Below are 25,420 nucleotides of genomic sequence, written 5' to 3'. Positions count from 1 at the left end.
TTTACGATAGTTTAGATTGCCAAGAGCCACAGAGCCCCATACTGTAACTCTACTCCAGAGAGTTGATACCACTACTCATATTTTGATGATGAAGACTGTTGAGTTTGATCATGTCGATAGATGTGTTATTGTCTTTAGTCACAGTTTTTGACTACAGTATTTACTGCCCAAAATACTCCCATTTTTCACATCTGACATGTCGCTTTTTGTGGTGATAACTTTGGAATTGTTCACAAAGGATAATAGGAAACAAATGGACCTCACAAATTATTTTCCAACTTCTCTTGAATCCAACAATACCCTGTATACGGTTATACACTACTGTCTGGGCACATGTCAGGTTAAGAAGGGAAGGAGCACCGTTTAGCTATTTGAATGCATATCTTGTTGGAATAGTTTGCAGACACAATGTATTGGGTACCTGGCAGCTCAAAATATGGCTACCACAATCAGGCTTGGCACTCAGCTTTGCAGATCCCAAGGATTGCTTTGCTCAACATTCTTTACTGTTCTTACACAGAGATCCCTATGCTTGGGCCATGGTCTTATTTACTGTTCTGTGGAGTGAGGTCGGATGACAAATAGTCAGGTAGCTGGGTCAGAACCAGGAGGGCAGAAAAAATACAAAATCAGAAGAAGCAAGATTAGTCACTAAGGGGTCACATCAGCTGAGCACAGAAAGGACTGAACCAGAGGAGAAAAGGGCTGTATCTGGCATCTTCCTGCAATTTGCTTTGAGCTTTAGTAGGGTGTGGTGCTTTCCAATTGGTGAAAGCAGGAAGCAGATTACTCCAGATGGACAGCATACACACCCATAATGCCTGACTGGATGGTACTACAGGTCACAGCAACTCAAATCTAAGTGGCTGAACAGAGCCTGCTCCACCCAGAGCTTCTGGTTCCAATATCTCCTCCATCCCCAGCGCTGCCTGCAGAATAAATTAGGCCGTGCCTGCTGACAGAAGTAGAGGTGGCAGGTGCAGATCCCAGACGAGATGGTACACACCATTTTCACAAGCCCTTATTATGACAAAATGCAGAAAACCAGAGCAGTAGAAAACCTCATAAAGTCACTCCATTTTGGAAATGAGAACCCTCAGTGAATTAATCTATAGTAGTGACTATTTTGACTCCACAGTCATTTTCCGAAAATTAGGGCGCAGTGGATGTTGGAGAGTGAAAATTGGGAATATACCATTCGGAGACACACACCATAAATTAAGTGGGTTCTTCTCACTATAATAATGACAAATACATGGATGCTAATTTTGGTTTAGGCACACTGAAAGGCTCAGGAGCGAGGGGAAGATTTGACTTTGTGAAAGTGGATATTGATGGATTTGTTTATAAAAGGCATATTGCCATTTGAAGACTTACATTGAAGAAGAACTCGCCACCTCTCCTGGCAGCCTGTTCCACTCGTTAATCACCCTCACTGTCAAAAGGTCTTTTCTAATATCCAATCTGTGTCTCCTCCAATTCAGTTTCATTCCATTGCTTCTAGTCTTTCCTTGTGCAAATGAGAATAAATCAATAAAGCTATTTTTACATACCGTATATACTTCCGTATAAGCTGACCCGAGTATAAGCGGAGGCACCTAATTTTCCCCCAAAAAAACTGGGAAACCTTATTTACTCGGGTATGCATTGTCCCCTCATCCCCATACTTGTATGCATGGCTCCTCATCCCTATGCTTGTATGCATTGCCCCATAACTATTTTTGTATTCACGGCTCCATCCCTATCCTTGTTTGCATGGCCCCATCACTATTTTTGTATGCACGGCTCTATCCCTATCCTTGTTTGCATGGCCCCGTCCCTATCCTAGTATGCATGGCTACATACCTATCCTTGTATGCATGACTCCATCCCTATCCATGTATGCATGACCCCAATATTATCCTTGTATGATTGGCCCCCATCAAAAAACATAAAAAAAATAAACCATTACACTTCCTGCGCTCCCTCGCAGCGTCTTGTCCCGATGCCAGCAGCTGGTTTATGCTTGTAGGCAGCGCATGGCAGGGACACCATTAACTGCTCACAAGCAGAGCACAACTTCCGGAATACTCACCCCACTCCCGACGCTGGAACTATGTGTGGTGGGCAGGCAGTATTAAGTAGCGCGCACAGTGTCAGCCACCATGCGGTCATTCATAATGAATATCCACCTCTGTTAAATAGCGGCACCTGTGACTGCCCGGCAGCTGCAGGAGCCGGCCGCTGCGGCTGACACTGTGAGCACTATTACAAAGAAATGAATATTTATTGTCAGTGCAGTGAATATTTATTTATCTTTAGCAGCGGGCACCGGAGTTAGCTGCAGCAGCCGGCTCTTACCTCTGTGAGCCGCTGCTCCTCCATGTTCTGGACACCTCACTCAAGTATAAGCCAAGGGGGGCGTTTTCAGCGCAAAAAAATGTTGCTGAAAAACTCTACTTATACTCGAGTATATACGGCAACTTACCATTTTTACAGACAGTTTAAGGAGAAATGTTCAAAAATATAAAGTAGTTCAAGGATATTTTATTTAAAAAAAATTGGTTTTATTCTTGGCAGATAACTGTACCAGGAGATCAGAAAGACAGCTGACACCTTCAAATTTAAAGTTAGATGATTTTGAGATCCCACAGGATACAATTGAAATGAATGCCATTACTCCAGATATACCATCATCTCTTCACAGCAAAGGTCTGTCATCTGATTCACTACCGACTACTAAGGAAAATCAAAGACCCAAAAGAGGCATTAAAAAACGAACTGCTCCTAAAGCAAGGAAGTCTTTCTCGTGTTCAGAATGTGGGAAATGTTTTAATCAGAAGTGGAATCTTGATGAACACCAAAGAACCCACACAGGGGAGAAGCCTTTTTCATGTTCAGAATGTGGGAAATGTTTTAACCGGAAACAGCATCTTGATAAACACCAAAGAACCCACACAGGAGAAAAGCCTTTTTCCTGTTCAGAATGTGGGAAATGTTTTATCCAGAAAGTGAATCTTGATAGCCACCAGAGAACCCACACAGGGGAGAAACCTTTTTCATGTTCAGAATGTGGGAAATGTTTTAAGAAGAAAGGGCATCTTGATAGCCACTATAGAACTCACACAGGGGAGAAGCCTTTTTCATGTTTAGAATGTGAGAAATGTTTTGTAGAGAAATCACATCTTATCGAGCATCAGAGACTCCACACAGGGGAGAAGCCTTTTTTCTGTTCAGAGTGTGGAAAATGTTTTGTGAAGAAATCACAACTTGTTAGACACCATAGCACTCACACAGGGGAGAAGCCTTTTTCATGTTCTCATTGTGGGAAATGTTTTAACCGGAAATCGAATCTTGATAAACACCAGAAACTCCACATAGGAGAAAAGCCTTTTTCATGTTCAGAATGTGGAAAATATTTTGTAGAGAAATCTCTCCTTGTTAGACACCATAGAACCCACACAGGGGAGAAGCCTTTTTCATGTTCAGAATGTGGAAAATATTTTGTAGATAAATCTCTCCTTGTAAGACACCATAGAACCCACACAGGGGAGAAGCTTTTTTCATGTTCAGAATGTGGGAGATTTTTTGACTGGAAATCGAATCTTGATAGCCACCAAATAACTCACACAGGGGAGAAGCCTTTCTCATGTTCAGAATGTGGGAAATGTTTTACCCGGAAATCAAATCTTGATTGCCACCAAATTACTCACACAGGGGAAAAGCCTTTCTCATGTTCAGAATGTGGGAAACGTTTTACCCGGAAATCAAATCTTGATGAACACCAAAGAACCCACACAGGAGAGAAGCCTTTTTCATGTTCAGAATGTGGAAAATGTTTTAACCGAAAAGCGTATCTTGATAGCCACCAGAGAACCCACACAGGGGAGAAGCCTTTTTCCTGTCCAGAATGTGGAAAATGTTTTGTGAAGAAATCACAACTTGTTAAACATCATACAATCCACACAGGGGAGAAGCCTCTGGGATGGTGCCAGTATGGGAGGTGACTATAAATATTTTTATTTTAACCCCTTAACTCTGTCTATCATTGCATGCCTCCCCCTGTTTGGTGCGGGGTCCGGCGATGAGCCCTCACCTTTTCCAGCACATGACAGCTGATCTGATCAGCTGACATGTTCCTGGAACAGCCGCGGTGAATTGCGATTGGAATTGGAAGCATGTCATTACCTCCTCCCATCGGTGCCCGTGTCACATGACCACGGGTCGCCAATGGGTATGACAACCCGGGGTCGGCAGGAGACCCCTGTGGTTGTCATAGCCGTATAGCTATGAGCACCGCCCATTGGACGGCGCTCATGGCAAGTGAGCATATCTGCTACATAGAGCAGGGCTGCAGCCCTGCTCTTTTTAGCAGAAGCAATCGGACAAGTGCAGCTACTAGTCTCACATGGGGACTATTGAAGCAAGTAAAAAGTATAAAAAAAAGTGTTTCAAAACATTAAAAAATATATAAAAGTTCAAATCACCCCACTTTCGCCCCATTCAAAATAACACAATAAAAAAAAAAATCAAATATACACATATTTGATATCGCCGCTTTCAGAATTGTCCGATCTATCAATATTTAAAAATAATTTATCCAATCAGTAAATGGCGTAGCAAGAAAAAAAATCAAAACTCCAGAATTACATTTTTTTGGTCGTTGCAACATTACAATAAATTGTAATAACGGGCAATCAAAAGGTCATATCTACACCAAAATGGTATCAATAAAAACGTCAGACCAGCACGCAAAATATAAGCTCTCACCCAGCCCCAGGTCCCGAAAAATGGAGACGCTACGGGTCTGAAAAAGGCAGCATTTTTTTTTTGTTTTACAAATTTGGAATTTTTTTTCACCACTTAAATAAAAAATAACCTAGACATGTTTGGTGTCTGTGAACTCGTAATGACCTGGAAAATTAAAACAATTGTGGAATTGCACTAATCTTGCAATTTCACCGCATTTGGATTTTTTTTCCCATTTTCCAGTACATGAAATGGTAAAATCAATGGTGCCTTTCAAAAGTACAACTTGTCCCGCAAAAAACAAGCCATATTGACGGAAAAATAAAAAAGCTATGGCTGCGGGAAGAAGAGGGGCAAAAAATGGAAACAGAAAAAAGGGAAAAAACTCTGGTCCTTAAGTGGTTAAATAGACCAATCATGAGGAAAAAGAAGGGGTTGTCCAAGCAGTGGACAACCCTTTTAAACATCAAAAATCCCACACAGATAGCAGTCATTATTAGCGATGAGCGAGCACTAAAATACACGAGTGCTCGATATTTGAGTCAACAGGTCGCATGCTTGGCCAGACTTTTCCAGGAGGATTGAGGGGGCAGGAAAATTGCTGAAATGGATGCAAACAGCGCTAAATTGGAATGAGAACAGCATGGCTGGATGCATCTCTGACTCTCAGGTCGCTTTTGGGGTCAGTGCTGTCAGAGTATTACGCCACTTTTACGGAGTGACAACAAAACATCCAAAACCGAAAATAAAATGTATTTTACAAGTAAAAACATTCGTTCTTGTATATAAGGCAATTTAAAAAAGAGAAAAAAGAAAATTCCTTCACCCCTTAGTCTATGTTTACACATAGCCTCTTTTCTGCATTTTTGCATTCTCCCATTGCTTTCAATGGTGAAAAAAAACATTCACCGTAAATGTAATTTTAACATTTTGCTACCTTATCTGGACAGGTGGTGTGTGACATAGTGAGACACATTCTGTTTTATTTATGAAGGGACTCTGAAAATCACAAATCCTATGCAGACAATGCAAGAACTTCCAAAAATTAGAAGGAAGAGGGACTCTGATACACCCTGTATTAGACATAAAGGAGGGTCTCATTCACATTGTTTAAAAATTGAAGTGGGACTTCTAGACTCAAAGTCTATGCACTAAGTGTAATCCACTGTAATTGTTCTTCAGTTGGTCATGAACCATACACTGTTGTCATGAGTCTTAAACGTTGATTTTTGATCATTTTAAATGGCTGTATGCCTCTTACATCAGCTCCTACAACTTATCATCTGCTTTCTTTGCAAGACACTGATGCAGCGTCATTGAACAATGGATATTTGCTTAATTTGTTAAATGACCAATGTGTGGGTCTTGTGGCTTGTTGACTTAAAAACAGGGCTGTGGCGTCGGTAAGCCAAACTTCTGACTCCAACTCCGACTACTCAATTCCCATGACACCGACTCCGACTCCTTCATACATGGCTCATCTTTACCTTAAGTGTTAAATTTACTGTAGTAAAATGGTAGCATCAGGCTTTTAATCTTTATTATGATACAATAATCAAGCCATTTAGATAGAACATAAAATATATTTATTGAAATACCACTTTAGAACAATTTTTTTGCATATTTGCAATTTATTTTTCACTCTGCAGTAAGTGGGAAAAAAACAGTTTTCAACAAAATCGTACTGAATAGCATTTGTGCAGTCTATAAATTTGTTCTGAGAAATAGTATCGCCTCCATCGGACCTTCCTTTATAGATGACATCAAATCTGACCTAACCTTTAAGGCTAGAGAACAACCTCTATACACTAACTTGGGTTGGTGGCAAAGCAGTAACCACATGGGCAACATCTCTAACAATTTAAGGGTATAAAGGAATTGGTTATAGGATGTTTCGCCCCCCGCAGTTCGCCCCCGCACATTTCGTCCCCAGCATTTGCAATGCTGGATACGAAATGTGAGGGGCGAAATGTACCCGGGAGCGAACTGCTGGGGGCGAAACATCCAAATCCCAAAGGAATTGCCTTGTGCACAGTCAATTTTGATGAAAGATAAAACTCTACTTCTTTGAGAGCAAGTTAAAAATTTTGCTGAAATATGGTCAATCTGTTTTCTATGGGAGTAGAATATTTTTCCCTGCAGCATCGCTTTGCCTGCTTCATGTCGTCCAAATACTTATTGAAATCAAACTCCTCATCTGAAGAGGATGAAGGAACAGCAGCATCAGCACTGTCAGGATCTGAGTCCTCTTGCTCTTTGCCATCCTTTAGCCCACTCATCCTACCTGCTACCTCATTCAAAGCTTCTTTTCCTTTAGTAAGCTGTTGATCGTCCAGCAATATACGATGACTCGAGTCCACATAAACAGCTGCCAGAAGAATTTTATTTTCTAATAGAAGTGTCTCTCTTTATAAAAATGCCAGGAGTTAAATCCTCAGCTTGTAACTTTTTAGTCACTGTAAATGGGTGATGAAGCAATTCCTTCAATTCAGCCACCTGTGTCCATTGACATTCATGAGGGTTGGCCATATCTACAAGGGAGGGTTTCAGCTCAAGCAATCGCTCAATCATTAAATAGATGCTGCCCCACGGAATGGCTTGATCCACAATTGCCCCTTTTCCAGCACATATCTTCAAGATGGAATCAATTTTAGGGGTTCTGGCAGCAATAGCCAATTTCCTTACTTTGCTAATCAGGGTACCAGCATGTCCCTCTTGCAGGCTATCTCTTATTGTTAGCTGCAGCATGTGCCCAACACAGCGCATGTGATGAATAGGAAAGAGGTGTGAAGCAGCTTCAAAAAGATCATCTAATTGTAAAGAATCATTTTGCTGTTCTTCTGTAATAATATCTGTTTGTTCCTCCATTATGGGAACAGGACTGTGGCCTTTCATCTCCAACATACTGAATGTGAAATGTTCTTCTAGCTGCTGTTCACCGTCATTATTCTCATTCATCAGTTTAATTGTACTTATCATGTTTGAAGCATTATCAGTTACAATACCAAGAACCTGTTTTTTTTTAGTTTATAATCTTGCAGAACTTTTTCCACTAAGGTCTGGAGAAACTGGCTGCTGTGATGAGCTTTAGTATCTTTTACTTCCAGTGTCTTAGTGACAATGTTTTTGTTGTCACAAACATATCAAATGTTGATAGCAAAATAGTTTACTCTGAGATGTGTGCAGGCATCGATTTTAACAAATACAAAGCATCTCTTGAGAGTCTTTTAAAGATCTTCCTTTTGGTTAAGGGCTTCTTCAATCACTAATTTTCTAATATTTTCTCTTTCCAGAGAAACACCAAGTTTGCGAGCTATTTCTCCATTAAGAGCTGTAAAAGCTGGTCGTGCAAATAATGATAATGGTACAGTCCTTCACAACAAGCTCGATGAGCTGTCTTTTATACACATCTGTCATTGTTACAGTAACTTTGTCACTTACAAAATATCTTGTAACTGAGATTTGAGATGCTCTTTCCTCCTCCTTTTCCTGGCGGGAAGTGCTGGTCTCTGGTTTCTTGGTGCTGCTGTGATCTTTTTCAGTCACAGCTTTGTAAACTTCTGGGTGGCAGTGTTGTAAATGTCTTTTTAGATTGGAAGCTTTTGAAGGAGCATTTTTACCACCAATCATACACTGTATAATTTGGGATAGAAATAAAACAATCTTTTCATAAATGATCATAATTTGATCAGCTTCTATGAAGAGGTAAGTTCCGGACTGGACCAAGGGAACCCAGTAGATGTAGTGTATATGGACTTTTCAAAAGCTTTTGATACGGTGCCATACAGAAGGTTGATACATAAAATGAGAATAATGGGGATAGGGGAAAATATGTGTAAGTGGGTTGAGAGCTGGCTCAGGGATAGGAAACAAAGGGTGATTATTAATGGAGCACACTCGGACTGGGTCGCGGTTAGCAGTGGGGTACCACAGGTGTCAGTATTGGGCCCTCTTCTTTTTAACATATTTATTAATGACCTTGTAGGGGGCATTCAGAGTAGAATTTCAATATTTGCAGAGGACACTAAACTCTGCAGGGTAATCAATACAGGGGAGGACAATTTTATATTACAGGATGATTTATGTAAACTAGAAGCTTGGGCTGATAAATGGCAAATGAGCTTTAATGGGGATAAATGTAAGGTCATTCACTTGGGTAGAAGTAATAAGATGTATAACTATGTGCTTAATTCTAAAACTCTGGGCAAAACCGTCAATGGAAAAGACCTGGGTGTATGGGTGGATGACAAACTCATATTCAGTGGCCAGTGTCAGACAGCTGCTACAAAGACAAATAAAATAATGGGATGTATTAAAAGAGGCATACATGCTCATGAGGAGAACATAATTTTACCTCTATACAAGTCACTAGTTCGACCACACTTAGAATACTGTGCACAGTTCTGGTCTCCGGTGTATAAGAAAGACATAGCTGAACTAGAGCGGGTGCAGAGAAGAGCGACCAAGGTTATTAGAGGACTGGGGGTCTGCAATACCAAGATAGGTTATTACACTTGGGGCTATTTAGTTTGGAAAAACGAAGACTTAAGGGGTGATCTTATTTTAATGTATAAATATATAAGGGGACAGTACAAAGACCTTTCTGATGATCTTTTTAATCATAGACCGGAGACAGGGACAAGGGGGCATCCTCTACGTCTGGAGGAAAGAAGGTTTAAGCATAATAACAGATGCAGGTTCTTTACTGTAAGAGGAGTCAGACTATGGAACTCTCTGCCGTATGATGTTGTAATGAGTGATTCATTACTTAAATTTAAGAGGGGACTGGATACCTTTCTGGAAAAGTATAATGTTACAGGGTATATACACTAGATTCCTTGATAGGGCGTTAATCCAGGGAACTAGTCTGATTGCCGTATGTGGAGTCGGGAAGGAATTTTTTTCCCCAATGTGGAGCTTACTCTTTGCCACGTTTTTTTTTTGCCTTCCTCTGGATCAACATGTTAGGGCATGTTAGGTTAGGCTATGGGTTGAACTAGATGGGCTTAAAGTCTTCCTTCAACCTTAATAACTATGTAACTATGAACAGGACAGATGATAAGTATAAAGTTTGTAAAATGTGCTGTTAAAAAGATTTACTCTGAACTTTCAATGTCAAGGCTTGTCTCAGCAGGGTACAGCTCACTAAATGCTTCACATCATATTTCTTCACAGTCTATGAAGAGGGGAGGAGGGAGGGAGCATGTGTGTGCTGAATCACATTCCAAAACACACACACACAAATATATATATATTCATCGATCCTGTTACTGTATTTCCGAATTTGAGATGTTAGAAAACATTTTTCCCCTTATATAGTATGTATAGTGTATATAAGTCATCAGGGCAGCTAATTTCTCCAAACATGAGCTAAGAGGAAAAACAAACTAAAACATCAAGCATACAGAGACAACATAAACTGGACTATTGATTTCTGCCCAGTTTATTGAAAGTTTAGATATGCTTTAGGAAATACTTACCTTCTTTAATCCTGCTTTCCTGTTCGCTCCAGAAATTCTGAGATGAATGTAGGCTTTCCTTCCGTGTGTGTTTATCTTTATCTGTAGAGGAAGAGTTCCAGTACTTATCATGAACATAAACTTCAACACAGATTCATCTGAGATAAAAGTCTAGACCTTAGATCAGGAATAGGACAGGCATTTATAGGACACTTAATAACTTTCCCATATTCTTATGATAAAAATATTCCCCACAAACTGCAATGAACTACTGTACCCACTTTATTATATATTTTAGGAGTTGGAGTTGGTCCATTTTATTCCAACTCCACCAAAATGGGCTTTGACTCCGACGCCACAGCGCTGCTTACAAAACAAAGGAATAAGAACTATGCAAATTAATTAAATAGTCATACAATACAAGTTAACCTCATCACGTCTTCCTCTTGACCTCTGGATGCTGGCTTGAAGGACAACAATTGTGAGCTATATAAGTGGGATATGCCTCTAACAATATACATCCAGACAGCTAAGAGATCCAAAGAACCAGAGACTCTTTACATAACCACAGCCAAGAAAACTTTACAGGATAGCTGCCAGATCGTGGCTCTGTCATGAGTGACACAGATCTGACATTCTACAGAATGCCAGCCAGGCCCCGGCAGAAAGAATATAGATCTGCTTCATTGACCATTACTGAACCCATGAATACTTTTGGGGTAGTCAGGATTTGGACCCACCGGTCACTGGAGGCTCATGGATACATTTGTGAAAGCCAGGAATGGGACTCATCGGTCACCTGGCTCCATGGAGATGTTCAGAGAAGCCAGGTTGTGACCTTCCCGGCACCTGGCCTTGTACCTCAATGGACTGTCAGCTTCCTTAGCTTGTCAATACCTCCTCTCTGTCCGAGGGAGAGGTGGAGGTAGTTGGACCTGGGAGCTTTGAAGTCACAGCTGCTCTTATCCCAGCGAGTCAGTGTGGTGAAACTGTAATTTGCACCATCTTGGGTATTTTGCTGGTACTGTTCTATGTGTTATTTGCCTGTTTTGTGGTTCAATAAAGAATCGCCACACTGTTTTATCCTCATCCTGTGTTGTCTGAGTAGTATTATGCACACGGTAAAATGAAAGCGGGCTTTCGGTGGGATGAGCTCTGGTCCATGTGGTTTTGGCTAGCGGACTAGAGCACCTGCTGACCCCCATGTCTCCACAGAAGGACTACAATAAACTATGGAAGACAGGATGACGACAGGATAACGTTTTTGACAATTTTATAAAGATTGTGATGAGGCCCTCTCCCATAACTACCTTCTTGGACCACGTTGCATTTTGCCTTCTTGTGAAAGTCTGTCTACAGATGACCACAAATAGCCTAAATTTGACCGAGAATTAATGGAAAGAAGCTATCAAAACTGTGGAGGAGATTTATGTGCCAGAGGGAACAGTCATTTCCATTAGATAATACTGACATGAGACAATGAGAAATAGAACAAGATGGGAAAAAGCAAGAACTTAACTTGAATGAAAAAGAGAATTTTCAAAACAGTGGGATTCCTAAACTGTTCCTATGAACTATGTACCAGGGCTGCCAAAAATTAGAGGGAGGGACTGAAATACACCCTGGAAAAGATGTAACAGAGGGCCTTAGAATAATTTTTTTGACAATTTTAAAAAGAGTGACTCCAAGGCCCTCTCCCGCAGCAAGTAGTTTATCCTGGCCTGCAAGCTCAGCCTACAGCCATTTCCCCTTCACTTACCTCACGCCTAATGCATTTACATTAGCTAGATAATAAAAGCATGAAAACTTTACAATATTATTTGGTAAAATGAAATATGTAGCCTTGAAAAGGACTTTTGTTTTAACCCCTTAGTGATGGAGCCAATTTGCAGCTTAATGACCAGGCCAATTTTTACAATTCTGACTACTGTCACTTTATGAGGTTAAAACTCTGGAATGCTTTAACCCCTTCCCGACATGCGCCATACTAGTACTGCTCTGCGGGAACTGCGATCCCGCAAATCACAGTACTAGTACAGAGGCACAATCGCGCGGTCTCACGGTGAGTGGGCATTTAACCCCTCTGATGCCGTAAGAACAATAAAGAACAATAAAGAACAATCGCGCAGGATGGGGGTTCCCTGCGCTCTCCCACCGGAATAACGTGATGCGATCACGTTGTTCCAGTGGTCTCCATGGAGACCCTGGATCCAGAATGGGGGTTCTTCCGGATCCTTCAGTGAGGTGGCTTGTTAGGCAAGCCTTCTGCAATGCCTGTCAGATCGCTGATCTGACACGGTGCTATTTATAAAAAATAAATATTTTTCCAATAAATCCATTTATGTAAATAAAGAAAAACAATAAAAGTGCACATATTTGGTATCGCCGCATCCGTAACTACCCGCTCTATAAAACTATCCCACTAGTTAACCCCTTCAGTGAACCCCGTAAAAAAATAAATAAAAAAATGAGGCAAAAAATAATGCTTTATCATCATACCACCAAAAGAAAAGTGAAATAAAATGCGATAAAAAAGATGGATATAAATAAAAATGATACCGCTGAAAACGTCATCTTGACCCGCCAAAAACAAAACTGCCATACAGCGTCATCAGCGAAAAAATAAAATTTTTAGCTCTCAGAATAAAGTGATGCAAAAACAATTTTTTATATAAAGTAGTTTTTATTGTGTAAAAGTGGTAAAGCATAAAAAAGTTTTTATTGTATAAAAGCGTCAAAACCTAAAAATAGATATAAATGAGGTATCGCTGTCATCGTACTGACCTGAAAAATAAACCTGCCTTATCAATTTTACCACATGCGGAATGGTATAAATGCCCCTTCCCCCCAAAAGAAATGCAGGAATTGCTGGTTTTTGTTCATTCTGCCTCCCAAAAATCAGGATAAAAAGCGATCAGAAAATGTCATGTGCCCAAAAATGGTAGCAATAAAAACGTCAACTCGGTCCACAAAAAACAAGACCTCACATGACTCTGGGGGACAAAATATGGATTAATTATAGCTCTCAAAATGTGGTGATGCAAAAACTATTTTTTGCAATAAAAAGCGTCTTTGTCTGTGACAGCTGCGGATAAATATCCGCTGTAAAAACGGCTATAAATAGTAAATGAAACCCCCTTTTATCACCCTCTTAGCTAGGGAAAAATAATAAAATTTAAAAAAGTATTTATTTCCATTTTCCCATTATAGTTAGGGTTGGGGCTAAACTTAGGTTTGGGGCTAAAGTTGTGGTTAGGGTTTGGATTACGTTTATGGAGGGGGTTAGGGTTGGGATTAGGGTTAGGGGTGTGGTTATGGTTAGGGTTGGGATTAGGGTTAGGGGTGTGTTGGGGTGTGTTGCAGTTAGGGGTGTGGCTAGGGTTATGGGTGTGTTTAGGGTTGGGATTAGGGTTAGGAGTGTGTTGGGGTTAGGGTTGGAGTTATAATTGGGGTGTTCCACTGTTTAGGCACATCAGGGGCTCTCCAAACGCGACATGGCGTACGATCTCAGTTCCAGCCAATTTTGCATTGAAAAAGTAAAACGGTGCTCCTTCCCTTCCGAGCTCTACCATGCACCCAAACAGTGGTTTACCCCCACATATGGGGTATCAGCATGCTCAGAACTAATTGGATAACAATATTTTGCAGTCCAATTTCTCCTGTTACCCTTGTGAAAATAAAAATTTGTGGGCTAAAAAACATTTTTGTGGAAATTGTTTTTTTATTTTCACAGCTCTGCATTATAAATTTTAGTGAAACACTTGGGAGTTCAAAGTTCTAACAACACATATAGATAAGTTCCTTGGGGGTCTAGTTTCCAATATGTGGTCACTTGTGGGGTGTTTCCACTGCTTAGGTACATCAGGAGCTCTGCAAACGCAACGTGACGCCCGCAGACCATTCCATCAAAGTCTGCATTCCAAAACAGCGCTCCTTCCCTTCCGAGCACAGCCATGCGCCCAAACGGTGGTTTCGCTCCACATATGGGGTATCAGTGCACTCAGGACAAATTGCACAACAACTTTTGGGGTATTATTTCTCTGGATACTCTTGGCAAAATAAAAAATTCCAGGCTGAAAGATAATTTTTCTGGGTTAAAAAATTATTTTTTTAATTTTCACGGCTCTACATTATAAACTTTAATGAAACAATTGGGGGTTCAAAGTGCTCACCACACATCTACGTAACTTCCTTGGGTGGTCTAGTTTCCAAAATGCTGTCACTTGTGGGAGGTTTCCACTGTTTAGGCACATCAGCGGCTCTCCAAACACGACATGGTGTCTGATCTCAATTCCAACCAATTCTGCGTTGAAAAAGCAAAATTGTGATCCTTCCCTTCCGAGCTCTGCCATGAGCCCAAACAGTGGTGTGCCCCCACATATGGGGTATCAGCATATTCAGGACAAATTGCTCAACAACTTTTGGGGTCCAATTTCTCCTGTTACCCTTGGGAAAATTAAAAAATTTGGGGCGAAAAGATCATTTTTCTGAAAAAAATGATTTTTTATTTTTCAGCTCTACATTATAAACTTCAGTGAAGCGCTTGGGGGTTCAAAGTCCTCCCCACATCCAGATAAGTTCCTTAGGGGGTCTAATTTCCAAAATAATGTCACTTGCGGGGGAGTTTCCACTGTTTAGGCATATCAGGGGCTCTCCAAACGACATGCTGTCCGATCTCAATTCCAGCTAATTTTCTTTTGAAAAGTCAAACGGCGCTCCTTTCCTTCCGAGCTCTGCCATGCGCCCAAACAGTGGTTTACCTCCAAATATGGAGTGTACTCAGGACAACTTGGACAACAACTTTTGGGGTCCAATTTCTCCTGTTACTCTTGGTAAAATTAAACAAATTGGATCTGAATTAAATTTTTTGTGAAAAAAAAGTTAAATGTTCATTTCAACATTCCAAAATTTCCTGTGAAGCACCTGAAGGGTGAATAAACTTGTTTAATGTGTTTTTGATCACCTTGTGGGGTGCAGTTTTTAGAATGGTGTCACTTTGGTAATTTTCTGTCATATAGGCCCCTCAAAGTAATTTCAAAGGTGAGGTGGTCCCTAAAAATAGGTTTTGCAAATTTTGTTGTAAAAATTAGAAATTGCTGGTCACATTTTAACCCTTACAACTTCCTAACAAAAAAAATTGTTTCCAAAATTGTGCTGATGTAAAGCAGATATGTGGGAAATTTTACTTAATAACTATTTTGTGTGATATGACTCTCTAAGGGCATAAAAACTAAGTTTGAAAATTGCAAAATTTTCAAAATTTTTGGCAAATTTCTTTTTTTTTTTTTCTTACAAATAAACGCAAGTCATATAGAATAAATTTTACCAATATCATAAAGATCAGTATGTCATGAGAAAACAGTCTCAGAATCACCAGGATCCGTTGAAGCACTTCAGAGTTATGACCTCATAAAGTGACAGTGGTCAGAATTGAAAAAAATGGCCTGGTCAGGAAGTTGAAAACAGTCTTCGGGGTGAAGGGATTTACAGATCCCACTCATTCTGAGACTGTTTTTTCTTGACATGTTGTACTTCATGTTAGTGGTAAAATTTCCTCGATATTATTACCTGCGTTTATTTGTGAAAAAACATATTGCGAAAATTTTAAAAATGTTGCAATTTTCAAACTTTGAATTTTTAGGCCCTTAACCCCTTTCTGCCATTGGACGTACTATTCCTTCCATGTGGGGTGGCCCTAATTCCCAAGGACGGAATAGTACTTCAAGCACGATCTGCCGCGCTCACGGGGGGAGCGCGCCCGGGTGTCAGCTGCCTATCGCAGCTGACATCCGGCACTATGTGCCAGGAGTGGTCACGGACCGCCCCCGGCACATTAACCCCCGGCACACCGCGATCAAACATGATCGCGGTGTGCCGGCGGTACAGGGAAGCATCGCGCAGGGAGGGGGCTCCGTGCGTGCTTCCCTGAGACCCCGGAGCAACGCGATGTGATCGTTTTGCTGCGAGGGTCTCCTACCTCCTATCCCTGCAGGCCCCGGATCCAAAATGGCCGCGGGGCTGCATCCGGGTCCTGCAGGGATTACTTCCGGGTGCCGTGCAGGCGCTGGTAAGCCTGCATGTCAGATCGGTGATCTGACAGAGTGCTGTGCAAACTGTCAGATCATCGATCTGTGATGTCCCCCCCTGGGACAAAGTAAAAAAAAAAATTCCCACATGTGTAAAAAAAAAAGAAAAAAAAAATCCTAAATAAAGAAAAAAATATATATATTATTCCCATAAATACATTTCTAAATCTAAATAAAAAAAAAATCAAACAATAAAAGTACACATATTTAGCATCACCGTGTCCGTAACGACCCCACCTATAAAACTATATCACTAGTTAACCCCTTCAGTGAACACCGTAAAAAAAAACAAAAAAAAAATGTTTTCCTTCCACATTCCTTCAGTTCCTGTGAAGCACGTAAAGGGTTAATAAACTTGTTGATTGTGGTTTTGAGCATCTTCAGGTGTGCAGTTTTTAGAATGGTGTCACCTTTGGGTATTTCCTGCCATATATACCCCTCAAAGTGACTTTAAATGTGAGATGGTCCCTAAAAAAAATGGTTCTGTGAATTTAGTTGTAAAAATGAAAAATCGCTGGTCAACTTTTAACCCTTATAACGTCCTAACAAAAAAAAATGTTGTTTCCAAAATTGTGCTGATGTAAAGAAGACAAGTGGGAAATGTTATTTATTAAGTTAAGTACCTCAATGGACTGTCAGCTTCCTTAGCTTGTCAATACCTTCTCTCTGTCCGAGGGAGAGGTGGAGGTAGTTGGACCTGGGAGCTTTGAAGTCACAGCTGCTCTTATCCCAGCGAGTCAGTGTGGTGAAACTGTAATTTGCACCATCTTGGGTATTTTGCTGGTACTGTTCTATGTGTTATTTGCCTGTTTTGTGGTTCAATAAAGAATCGCCACACTGTTTTATCCTCATCCTGTGTTGTCTGAGTAGTATTATGCACACGGTAAAATGAAAGCGGGCTTTCGGTGGGATGAGCTCTGGTCCATGTGGTTTTTTCCCATTATTAACACCTTCAAGACCTTGCCCTTTTCCGTTTTTGCATTCTCGTTTTTCGCTCCCCTCCTTCCCAGAGCCATAACTTTATTTTTCCGTCTATATGGCCATGTGAGGGCTTATTTTTTGCGGGACAAGTTGCTTTTTTGAGCGACATCATTGGTTTCAGCATGTCGTGTACTAGAAAACGGGCAAACAATTCCAAGTGTGGTGAAATTGCAAAAAAAAGTGCAATTTTAGTTTGGCTTTTTTGCTAGGTTTACTAAATGCTAAAACTGACCAGCCATTATGATTCTCCAGGTCATTACGAGTTCATAGACACCAAACATGTCTAGGTTCCATTTTATCTAAGTGGTAAAAAAAAATTCCAAACTTTGCTGAAGAAAAAAAAAAAAAAAGCGCAATTTTCCAATACCCGTAGCGTTTCCATTTTTTTGTGATCTGGGGTCAGGTGAGGGCTTATTTTTTGCGTGCCGAGCTGACATTTTTAATGATACCATTTTGGTACAGATACTTTCTTTTGATCGACCGTTATTGCATTTTAATGCAATGTCACGGCGACCAAAAAAATGTAATTCTGGCGTTTCAAATTTTTTTCTCACTACACTGTTTAGCTATCAGGTTAATGCTTTTTTTTATTGATAGATCGGGCGATTCTGAAAGCGGCGATACCAAAGATGTGTTGGTTTGATTTTTTTTTTAATTGTTTTATTTTGAATGGGGCGAATGGGGGGTGATGTAAACTTTTATTTATTTATTTTTTTTAACTTTTGCCATGCTTCAATAGCATCCATGGGAGGCTAGAAGCTGGCACAACTGGATCAGCTCTGCTACATAGCGGCGATCATGTGACGGGGGTCGGCGATGTGAGCATTTCCTGCAGTGCCGCCGGAAGCACCAGTTAAATGCCACTGTCAGCATTTGACAGTGGCATTTAACTAGTTAATAGCGGCAGGTGAATTGCGATTTCAGCTGACATGTCCTGGCTTTGATGCGGGCTTACCGCTGGAGCCCACATCAAAGCAGGGGACCCGACCTCCGCTGTAATAGTACGGCGGAGGTCGGTAAGGGGTTAATACACTGAATGCAAGGGGTGAAAAAAGGGTGTGTATACATCTATACAGCTCTGGCAAAAATTAAGACACCACTGCACAGTTTTCTAAAATTCACCATCTCTACATGTCTGACAGCCATTCCATTCCAGTGTCAGTTGAATTCCAACCAGAGTACACCTCATTCTACTTAATGAGCTTCGGATTAGGTGATGACCTGAACCAAATCTTATGTAATGAGGGAAAGTATAAAAAACACTGCTGTGGTCTTTACAATCCTCTTGCAATAGGACAAGCTGGATGGCCAAACAAGTTCTAGGAATAGCCCAAAATTAATTTAAATGAAAAAATAACCTTTAACCATGTCAAAGGAGTTGAAAAGAAAAGTCTTGAGTGAGGAAAAGAAGGGCTCAAGTCTGGCTTTACTAGTAGAGATGAGTGAACATCCGAGTATCACTATGCTCGGTGTATTCGGCGAGCAGCGAGCATTTCCGGGATTATTTGGCGGTAACTGGTGTCTCCACCCAGCGTTTTTGGCGGACTTTAGAGACCCAATCATGGTGTAGGGATTGTCTGCCAGGCCATGAAATGCCGCAGCCATCTTTTTTGTGGTCGTGCAGTTATTGGTTTGGCCGCACAGCATCATCCCGAGTATAAGAGACCTGGCGCCGCCCTGCTCGCCGCATTCTGTCCCTGATTCAGCAAGAGTAGAGAGCTGCTGCCGAGATAGGGTCAGAATCGTGGTTTTAGAGTTAGTGTAGGTCTGCAACTGGGACATCCACAACTCCTGAGAAAACAACAGTCCTTTTTAGGGCTAATTCGTGAGGTCCCGATATTGCAGCGCTAGGTAGGCAGGGCATAGCATATTCATTTCAGTGCAAGGCCTGCAGGCACTGTATGTGCGTCCATTGCTCCCACTGCATCCATCCCAAAGTCCCATAACTGTCTGCTGCTGCAGCTTCTTTACTATATACCTAGTTGAATTTTTTTAATTTTTCTCCAAAAATTCACCCCAAAGGAACAAAAATATACAGTCTGTTCTGTCAGACTGAGGCCTGTTGAAAAATCATAGTATGTATGTCAGGCATACGTAGCATAGTTGTGTGTGCTAGCCTTGTGCCACTTTTTTTTTGTGTGTGTTTTAAATTCACCGAAAAAGGCTTTGTATATCTGCGTGCTCCAACTTTGGGCATTGTAGGCCGGTGGACCCTTTTTTTGCTGTCTGAGGCTCTAATTCCATACAGCACTAGTTAGCTTCCAAAATTACATAAAAGGCCACATATTTGCCAGTGTGGTATTTCTGTGACAACCCTCATATATCTGCCTGCTTTAAGTTTGGTCATTGTAGGCCAGAGGACCACTTTTTTGCTGTCTGTTACTGAAATTATATACAGCACTATTTAGCATAAAAAATATAAAAAGGGCACATATTTGCCAGTGTGGTATTTCCGTGAGAGTCCTCATATATCTGCGTGCTCCAAGTTTAGTCATTGTAGGCCGGTGTACCCCTTTTTTTGCTGTCTGTTACTCTACTTATATACAGCACTATTTTGCATAAATTAAATTCACAAAAAAGCCCCCAAAAATTGAATACAGTCTGTTATGTCAGGCTAAGGCCTGCCTGGTGTTTGGGTTTGTAAAATTCATAGATTTGCAGTTATACTGAACAGATATTATTTCGCTACTAATAAATATATTTGTGTTGAGCATTTGACATAGAGCAGTAGTGCATTTAAAATTGGCAAGGAAAGGGACGGGGAAGTGGACGTGATGATGATGGTGCATGCAGAGGACGAGCCCGTGGCCAAGGTGAAATTGGGCCACAACAAAGAACCACATCTTCTCGCTCGACCTTCCTGTCCCAGTTTCTAGGGGACCGCCGCACACCACTATTGAAGCCAGAGCAGTGTGAAACGGTTGTTGATTGGATGGCGGATAATGCTTCCAGTCACTTAGCCACCACCACCATGTCTTCCACACTGTCAAGTCTGATTAGCCGTGAGTGTGGCCCTGATATTTCTCACCCTTATCCTCCTTCCTCCCACCATGCTGAGAGCCCTGAGACAACGGAACGCTTGGACACTCTGAAGAGCCTTTCAGTTTTCCATTTCAAGATTCTGAACTCTCGGCCTGTCAACTTGAAGTGGTGACAGCTGAGATCACTTGTAGAGATGCTCAAAGCTTTGACCAGCCCCGGTCACACGAAGGCGATGGTGGGAAAGTGTCAGAAGAGGTGGACGTTGATGAGACACAAGAAAGTCAGGAGGAGGAGCAGGGTGCAAATGTGGAAGACGAGGTGGTGGATGACTATGTGACTGACCCAACCCGGCAGGAGGACAGGACGTGCAGAGCGAGGGCAGCAGCACACATGGGGAAGGAGGCATATCACCCCAACAGGCAGGAAGAAGCAGTGTGGTGGCTACAGACAGAAGGCGTGCATCTGTTCCTCGTAACACCAACATGAGTGAAGTTGCCAATCCAACTTTTAGTTCTTCCCGAGTCTTTTTATTTTTTAATGACTCTGCCGATAACCCCAAACAGGCCATTTGCAGCACCTGCCATGCCCGCATCAGCAGGGATTTTCAAAACAACCAGCCTGACCACCACCAGCATGATCAGGCACATGGCAGTAAAGCACCCGACTGTGGGACGAACCCCAGGCTCCAGGACCACTGCCTGCTGGTCACACCAGTGCTTCTTCCACTGTTTTGCATAGAAGCCAATCCCCAGTACACCGTGCATGTGAAGATGCCTCTAGCCCTGCACCTGTTCTGGCCCAGTCAAGCAGCACCATCAGCAAGCCCGTTCACATCCTTGTCCCAGCACAGTCTTCAGTTGTCTTTAACCCAGTCTTTGGAACGCAAACGGAAATACCCAGCCAACGCCCCACAGGCCACAGTCCTCAATTATAATATTTCTCTTCTGCTTGTGCTAAAAATGCTGCCTTTTAGGCTTGTTGAGATGGCGGTGACTTGGTCCCCGGTCGCCACTATTTCTCCCGGTGTGGGGTACCAGCATTACACCAGCATGTGTCCCACAACATTACCCGTGCATTCAACAATGCTGTTACAGGAAAAGTCCACCTAACCACGGACATGTGGACAAGTGCTTGTGGGCAGGGATGGTACATCTCACTGACGGCACACTGGGTTAATATAGTGGAAACCAGGACCCAGTCGGACCTTGGGATGGAACATATCCTCCCCACGCAGAGGATTGCTGGCTCTATGTCAATCAGGGTTGCCCCCACAGTCTACAGCTCCTGCACCTCCTCCTCCTCTTCAACCTCCATCACTGAAATCACCACATCAGTCAGAAGCTGGAAGCACTGCAGCACTACCTCAGCCAAGCGGCAACAGGCTGTGCTGAAGCTAATCTGCATAGGTGACAAACCGCACAATGCATAAGAATTGTGGACAGCGCTGAAAGAGCAGTCAGATGTTTGGATGACACCACTGAACCTTGGCGGCTGAGGCAAGGTGAGCTCACACACGTACCTTGCTTGGCCTATGTGCTTAACCTCGTGGTTCAACATTTTCTGAAAAGCTACCCGGAGCTGCCGGATCTGCTAGTGAAAGTACGCCGTCTGTCTGCCCATTTTAGAAAGTCAGCTACAGCTTCAGCCGCCCTTGCCGTGCTTCAGCAGCGTTTGCAACTTCCAGCTCACCGGCTGGTGTGTGATGTCCCCACGCGCTGGAACTCTACGCTGCTTATGTTGGAAAGCCTACTTCTTCATTCTGTCTCCTGCAAAGTGTCCTTTAACTGCCCCTAGATCACCAGGGTGAACGTGCTCAGTACTGTTATAGGCCGGTGAATTTTGGGCAAAGGGCCTGCGATATCACTAGTCTATTTTTAAAAAAGGTACCCCCATTGGGGAATTGTTTGGCAGCTCATGCACTCCCTTTTAAGTCTCAGTGACCCACACCACTACATTGGGCTTACTTTTTAACTCTGTCTCCTGCAATGTCTCTTCTTTAACTGCCACTAGATCACCAGGGTGAACGTGCACTGTACGGTGAATTTTGGGCACGGGGGCTGTGATGGCACTATTTTATTTAGTAAAAATAGGACCCCACATTGGGGAATTGGGCATTACATTACATTGGGCCTACTTCTTAAGTTTGTCTCCTGCAATGTGTCCTTTACCTGCAACTAGATCACCAGGGTGAACGTGCTCTGTACTGTTATAGGCTGGTGAATAGTGTTGAGCGATACCGTCCGATACTTGAAAGTATCGGTATCGGAAAGTATCGGCCGATACCGGCAAAGTATCGGATCTAATCCGATACCGATACCCGATACAAATACAAGTCAATGGGACTCAAGTATCGGAAGGTATCCCTGATGGTTCCCAGGGTCTGAAGGAGAGGAAACTGCTGCAGAGAGCTTTCCCTGCACTGACTGTGTGAGTGCCGGTCGTAAAGCAGAGCACAGCAGTGACGTCACCGCTGTTACTGCCGGCGCCGCTGACACATTCAGTGCAGGGAAAGCTCTCTGCAGCAGTGCGTGGACGCCGGGGGACGTGACAGACATCAGAAGGTGAGTATGTACTGTTTTTTTTAACTTTTACAATGGTAACCAGGGTAAATATCGGGTTACTAAGCGCGGCCCTGCGCTTAGTAACCCGATATTTACCCTGGTTACCCGGGTGCTGCAGGGGACTTCGGCATCGTTGAAGACAGTTTCAACGATGCCGAAGTCGTTCCCCTGATCGTTGGTTGCTGGAGAGAGCTGTCTGTGTGACAGCTCCCCAGCGACCACACAACGACTTACCAGCGATCACGATCGCTGGTCGTGATCGTTGATAAGTCGCTTAGTGTAACAGTAACTTAAGACAGATGCCAATACTGGGGTACCTGTACATGTACAGTATGCTGATACCTGCATAATTGGGGACGCCCATGCAGTGTAGGTAATCTCCCAGGGGTTCACTGTCTTGGTGTTGCTTCTCTGATATTCCAGGCGGATGATGTTTAAAAGCCTCTTGGTGATGATCTAAGTATACTGCATGTATATGTATGGTCCGCAGCAGTTTCCATTGCATTTACATTTACATGTAAACCCTATGGAAACCGCAATCCGCTGTGCACATGCTGCGGGAAAAACCAGGCAGAAACGCAGCGGTTTACATTCCGCAGCATGTCACTTCTTTGTGCAGAATCGCTGCGATTCTGCACACATAGGAGTGGATTGATCCGCTAACTTCCCGCATGGGGCTGTGCCCACGATGCGGGAAGTAAGCGGATCATGTGCAGATGGTACCCGGGGTGGGGGAGAGGAGACTCTCCTCCAGGCCCTGGGAACCATATTTGTGTAAAAAAAAAAAAAGAATTAAAATAAAAAATAATGATATACTCACCTCTCAGCGCTGCACGCGGCCGTCCGGTCGCAGGGTTGCTGTGCGAGCAGGACCTGCGGTGACGTCGCGGTCACATGACCGTGATGTCGCGGTCACATGACCGTGACATCACGAAGGTCCTTCTCGCACAGCATCTTTGGAACCAGACCACCGCGTGCAGCGCCGAGGAGATCGGGACATCAGAGGGTGAGTATAAACCATTTTTTAATTATTTTTAACATTACTATTGATGCTGTATATTGCTGCATATGCAGCATCAATAGTATAGGAGTAAACCCGCAGCGGAAACCGCAAAACAAACCGCGATAAATATGCAGGGATAACCGCAGCAGTTTTCCCCTGCAGATTTATCAAATCCGCTGCGGGAGAACCCGCAGAGGACCCCGCAAAGTGTGCACATAGCCTTACACAAAAACTATTTTATATAAAAAATAATTATTTTGCATCGCTTTATTCTGAGAGCTATAACTTTTTTATTTTTCCGCTGATAGAGCTGTATGGGGGATTGTTTTTTGAGACAAGATGATGTTTTCAGCGGTAGCATGTTTTTTTACATCTGTCTTTTTGATCACGTGTTATTCCACTTTTTGTTCCATGGTATGATGATAAAAAAAAAATGTTGCCTTGTTTTTTTTTTTTTATGGTGTTCACTAAATGGGTTAACTAGTGGGACAGTTTTATAGGCCGGGTTTGTTATGACCCCAGTGGACAGGGTCTCAGAGGAACGTGTAAGTCTGCGAGATACAAAAATCCAGCTCATAGGGCTGTGGTAACAGGGTTGACCAAATAGCTACTCCTAACGCCAACACTAGAAGTAGCCGGGGATCATGCCTACGGTGATCGCTAGATGACTCGCGCCAGCCGGAGAATCTAACTACCCCTAGGAGAAGAAAACAAAGACCTCTCTTGCCTCCAGAGAAAGGGACCCCAAAGCAAGATACAAGCCCCCCACAAATAATAACGGTGAGGTAAGAGGAAATGACAAACACAGAAATGAACCAGGTTCAGCAAAGAGAGGCCAGCTTACTAATAGCAGAATAAAGCAAGATAACTTATCTGGTCAACAAAAACCCTATAAAAATCCACGCTGGAGATTCAAGAACCCCCGAACCGTCTAACGGTCCGGGGGGAGAACACCAGCCCCCTAGAGCTTCCAGCAAAGGTCAGGATGCAGATTGGAACAAGCTGGACAAAAATACAAAACAAAACAAAAGCAAAAAGCAAGGAAGCAGACTTAGCTTGAAAAACAGGAACCAGGATCAGAGGACAAGAGCACAACAGATTAGCTCTGATTTCAACGATGCCAGGCATTGAACTGAAGGTCCAAGGCGCTTATATAGCAACGCCCCTGAACTAACGGCCCAGGTGAGGATAAAGAAAAAGACAGACGCTCCAGAGTCAATTCACTAATGACCACTAGAGGGAGCAAAAAGCAAAATCACAACAGTACCCCCCCCTTAGTGAGGGGTCACCGAACCCTCACCACGACCACCAGGGCGATCAGGATGAGCGGCGTGAAAGGCACGAACTAAATCGGCCGCATGAACATCAGAGGCGACCACCCAGGAATTATCTTCCTGACCATAGCCCTTCCACTTGACCAGGTACTGAAGCCTCCGCCTGGAGAGACGAGAATCCAAGATCTTCTCCACCACGTACTCCAACTCGCCCTCAACCAACACCGGAGCAGGAGGCTCAGCAGAGGGAACCACAGGCACAACGTACCGCCGCAACAAGGACCTATGAAATACGTTGTGGATAGCAAACGACACAGGAAGATCCAGGCGAAAGGATACAGGATTA

General features: G+C 42.7%; 1 protein-coding gene across 1 annotated transcript in view; it reads left to right on the top strand.

Annotated features, from left to right (window-relative positions):
• Window positions 1-12,060, top strand: part of LOC143767596 (uncharacterized) — a 53,807-nt gene extending 41,747 nt beyond the window's left edge. Inside the window, exon 7 of the mRNA XM_077256015.1 lies at window positions 2,560-12,060. Coding sequence (XP_077112130.1) covers window positions 2,560-3,986 — 1,427 coding nt within the window. The 3' untranslated portion in view covers window positions 3,987-12,060. The remainder of the gene's footprint in view (window positions 1-2,559) is intronic.
• Window positions 12,061-25,420: the final 13,360 nt, after the last annotated feature.

Source organism: Ranitomeya variabilis, chromosome 4, assembly GCF_051348905.1.
Source record: "Ranitomeya variabilis isolate aRanVar5 chromosome 4, aRanVar5.hap1, whole genome shotgun sequence".
NCBI classification, from domain to species: Eukaryota; Metazoa; Chordata; class Amphibia; order Anura; family Dendrobatidae; genus Ranitomeya; species Ranitomeya variabilis.
Note: the sequence above shows the minus strand (reverse complement) of the source record. Positions and strands in the feature narration are given on the sequence as shown.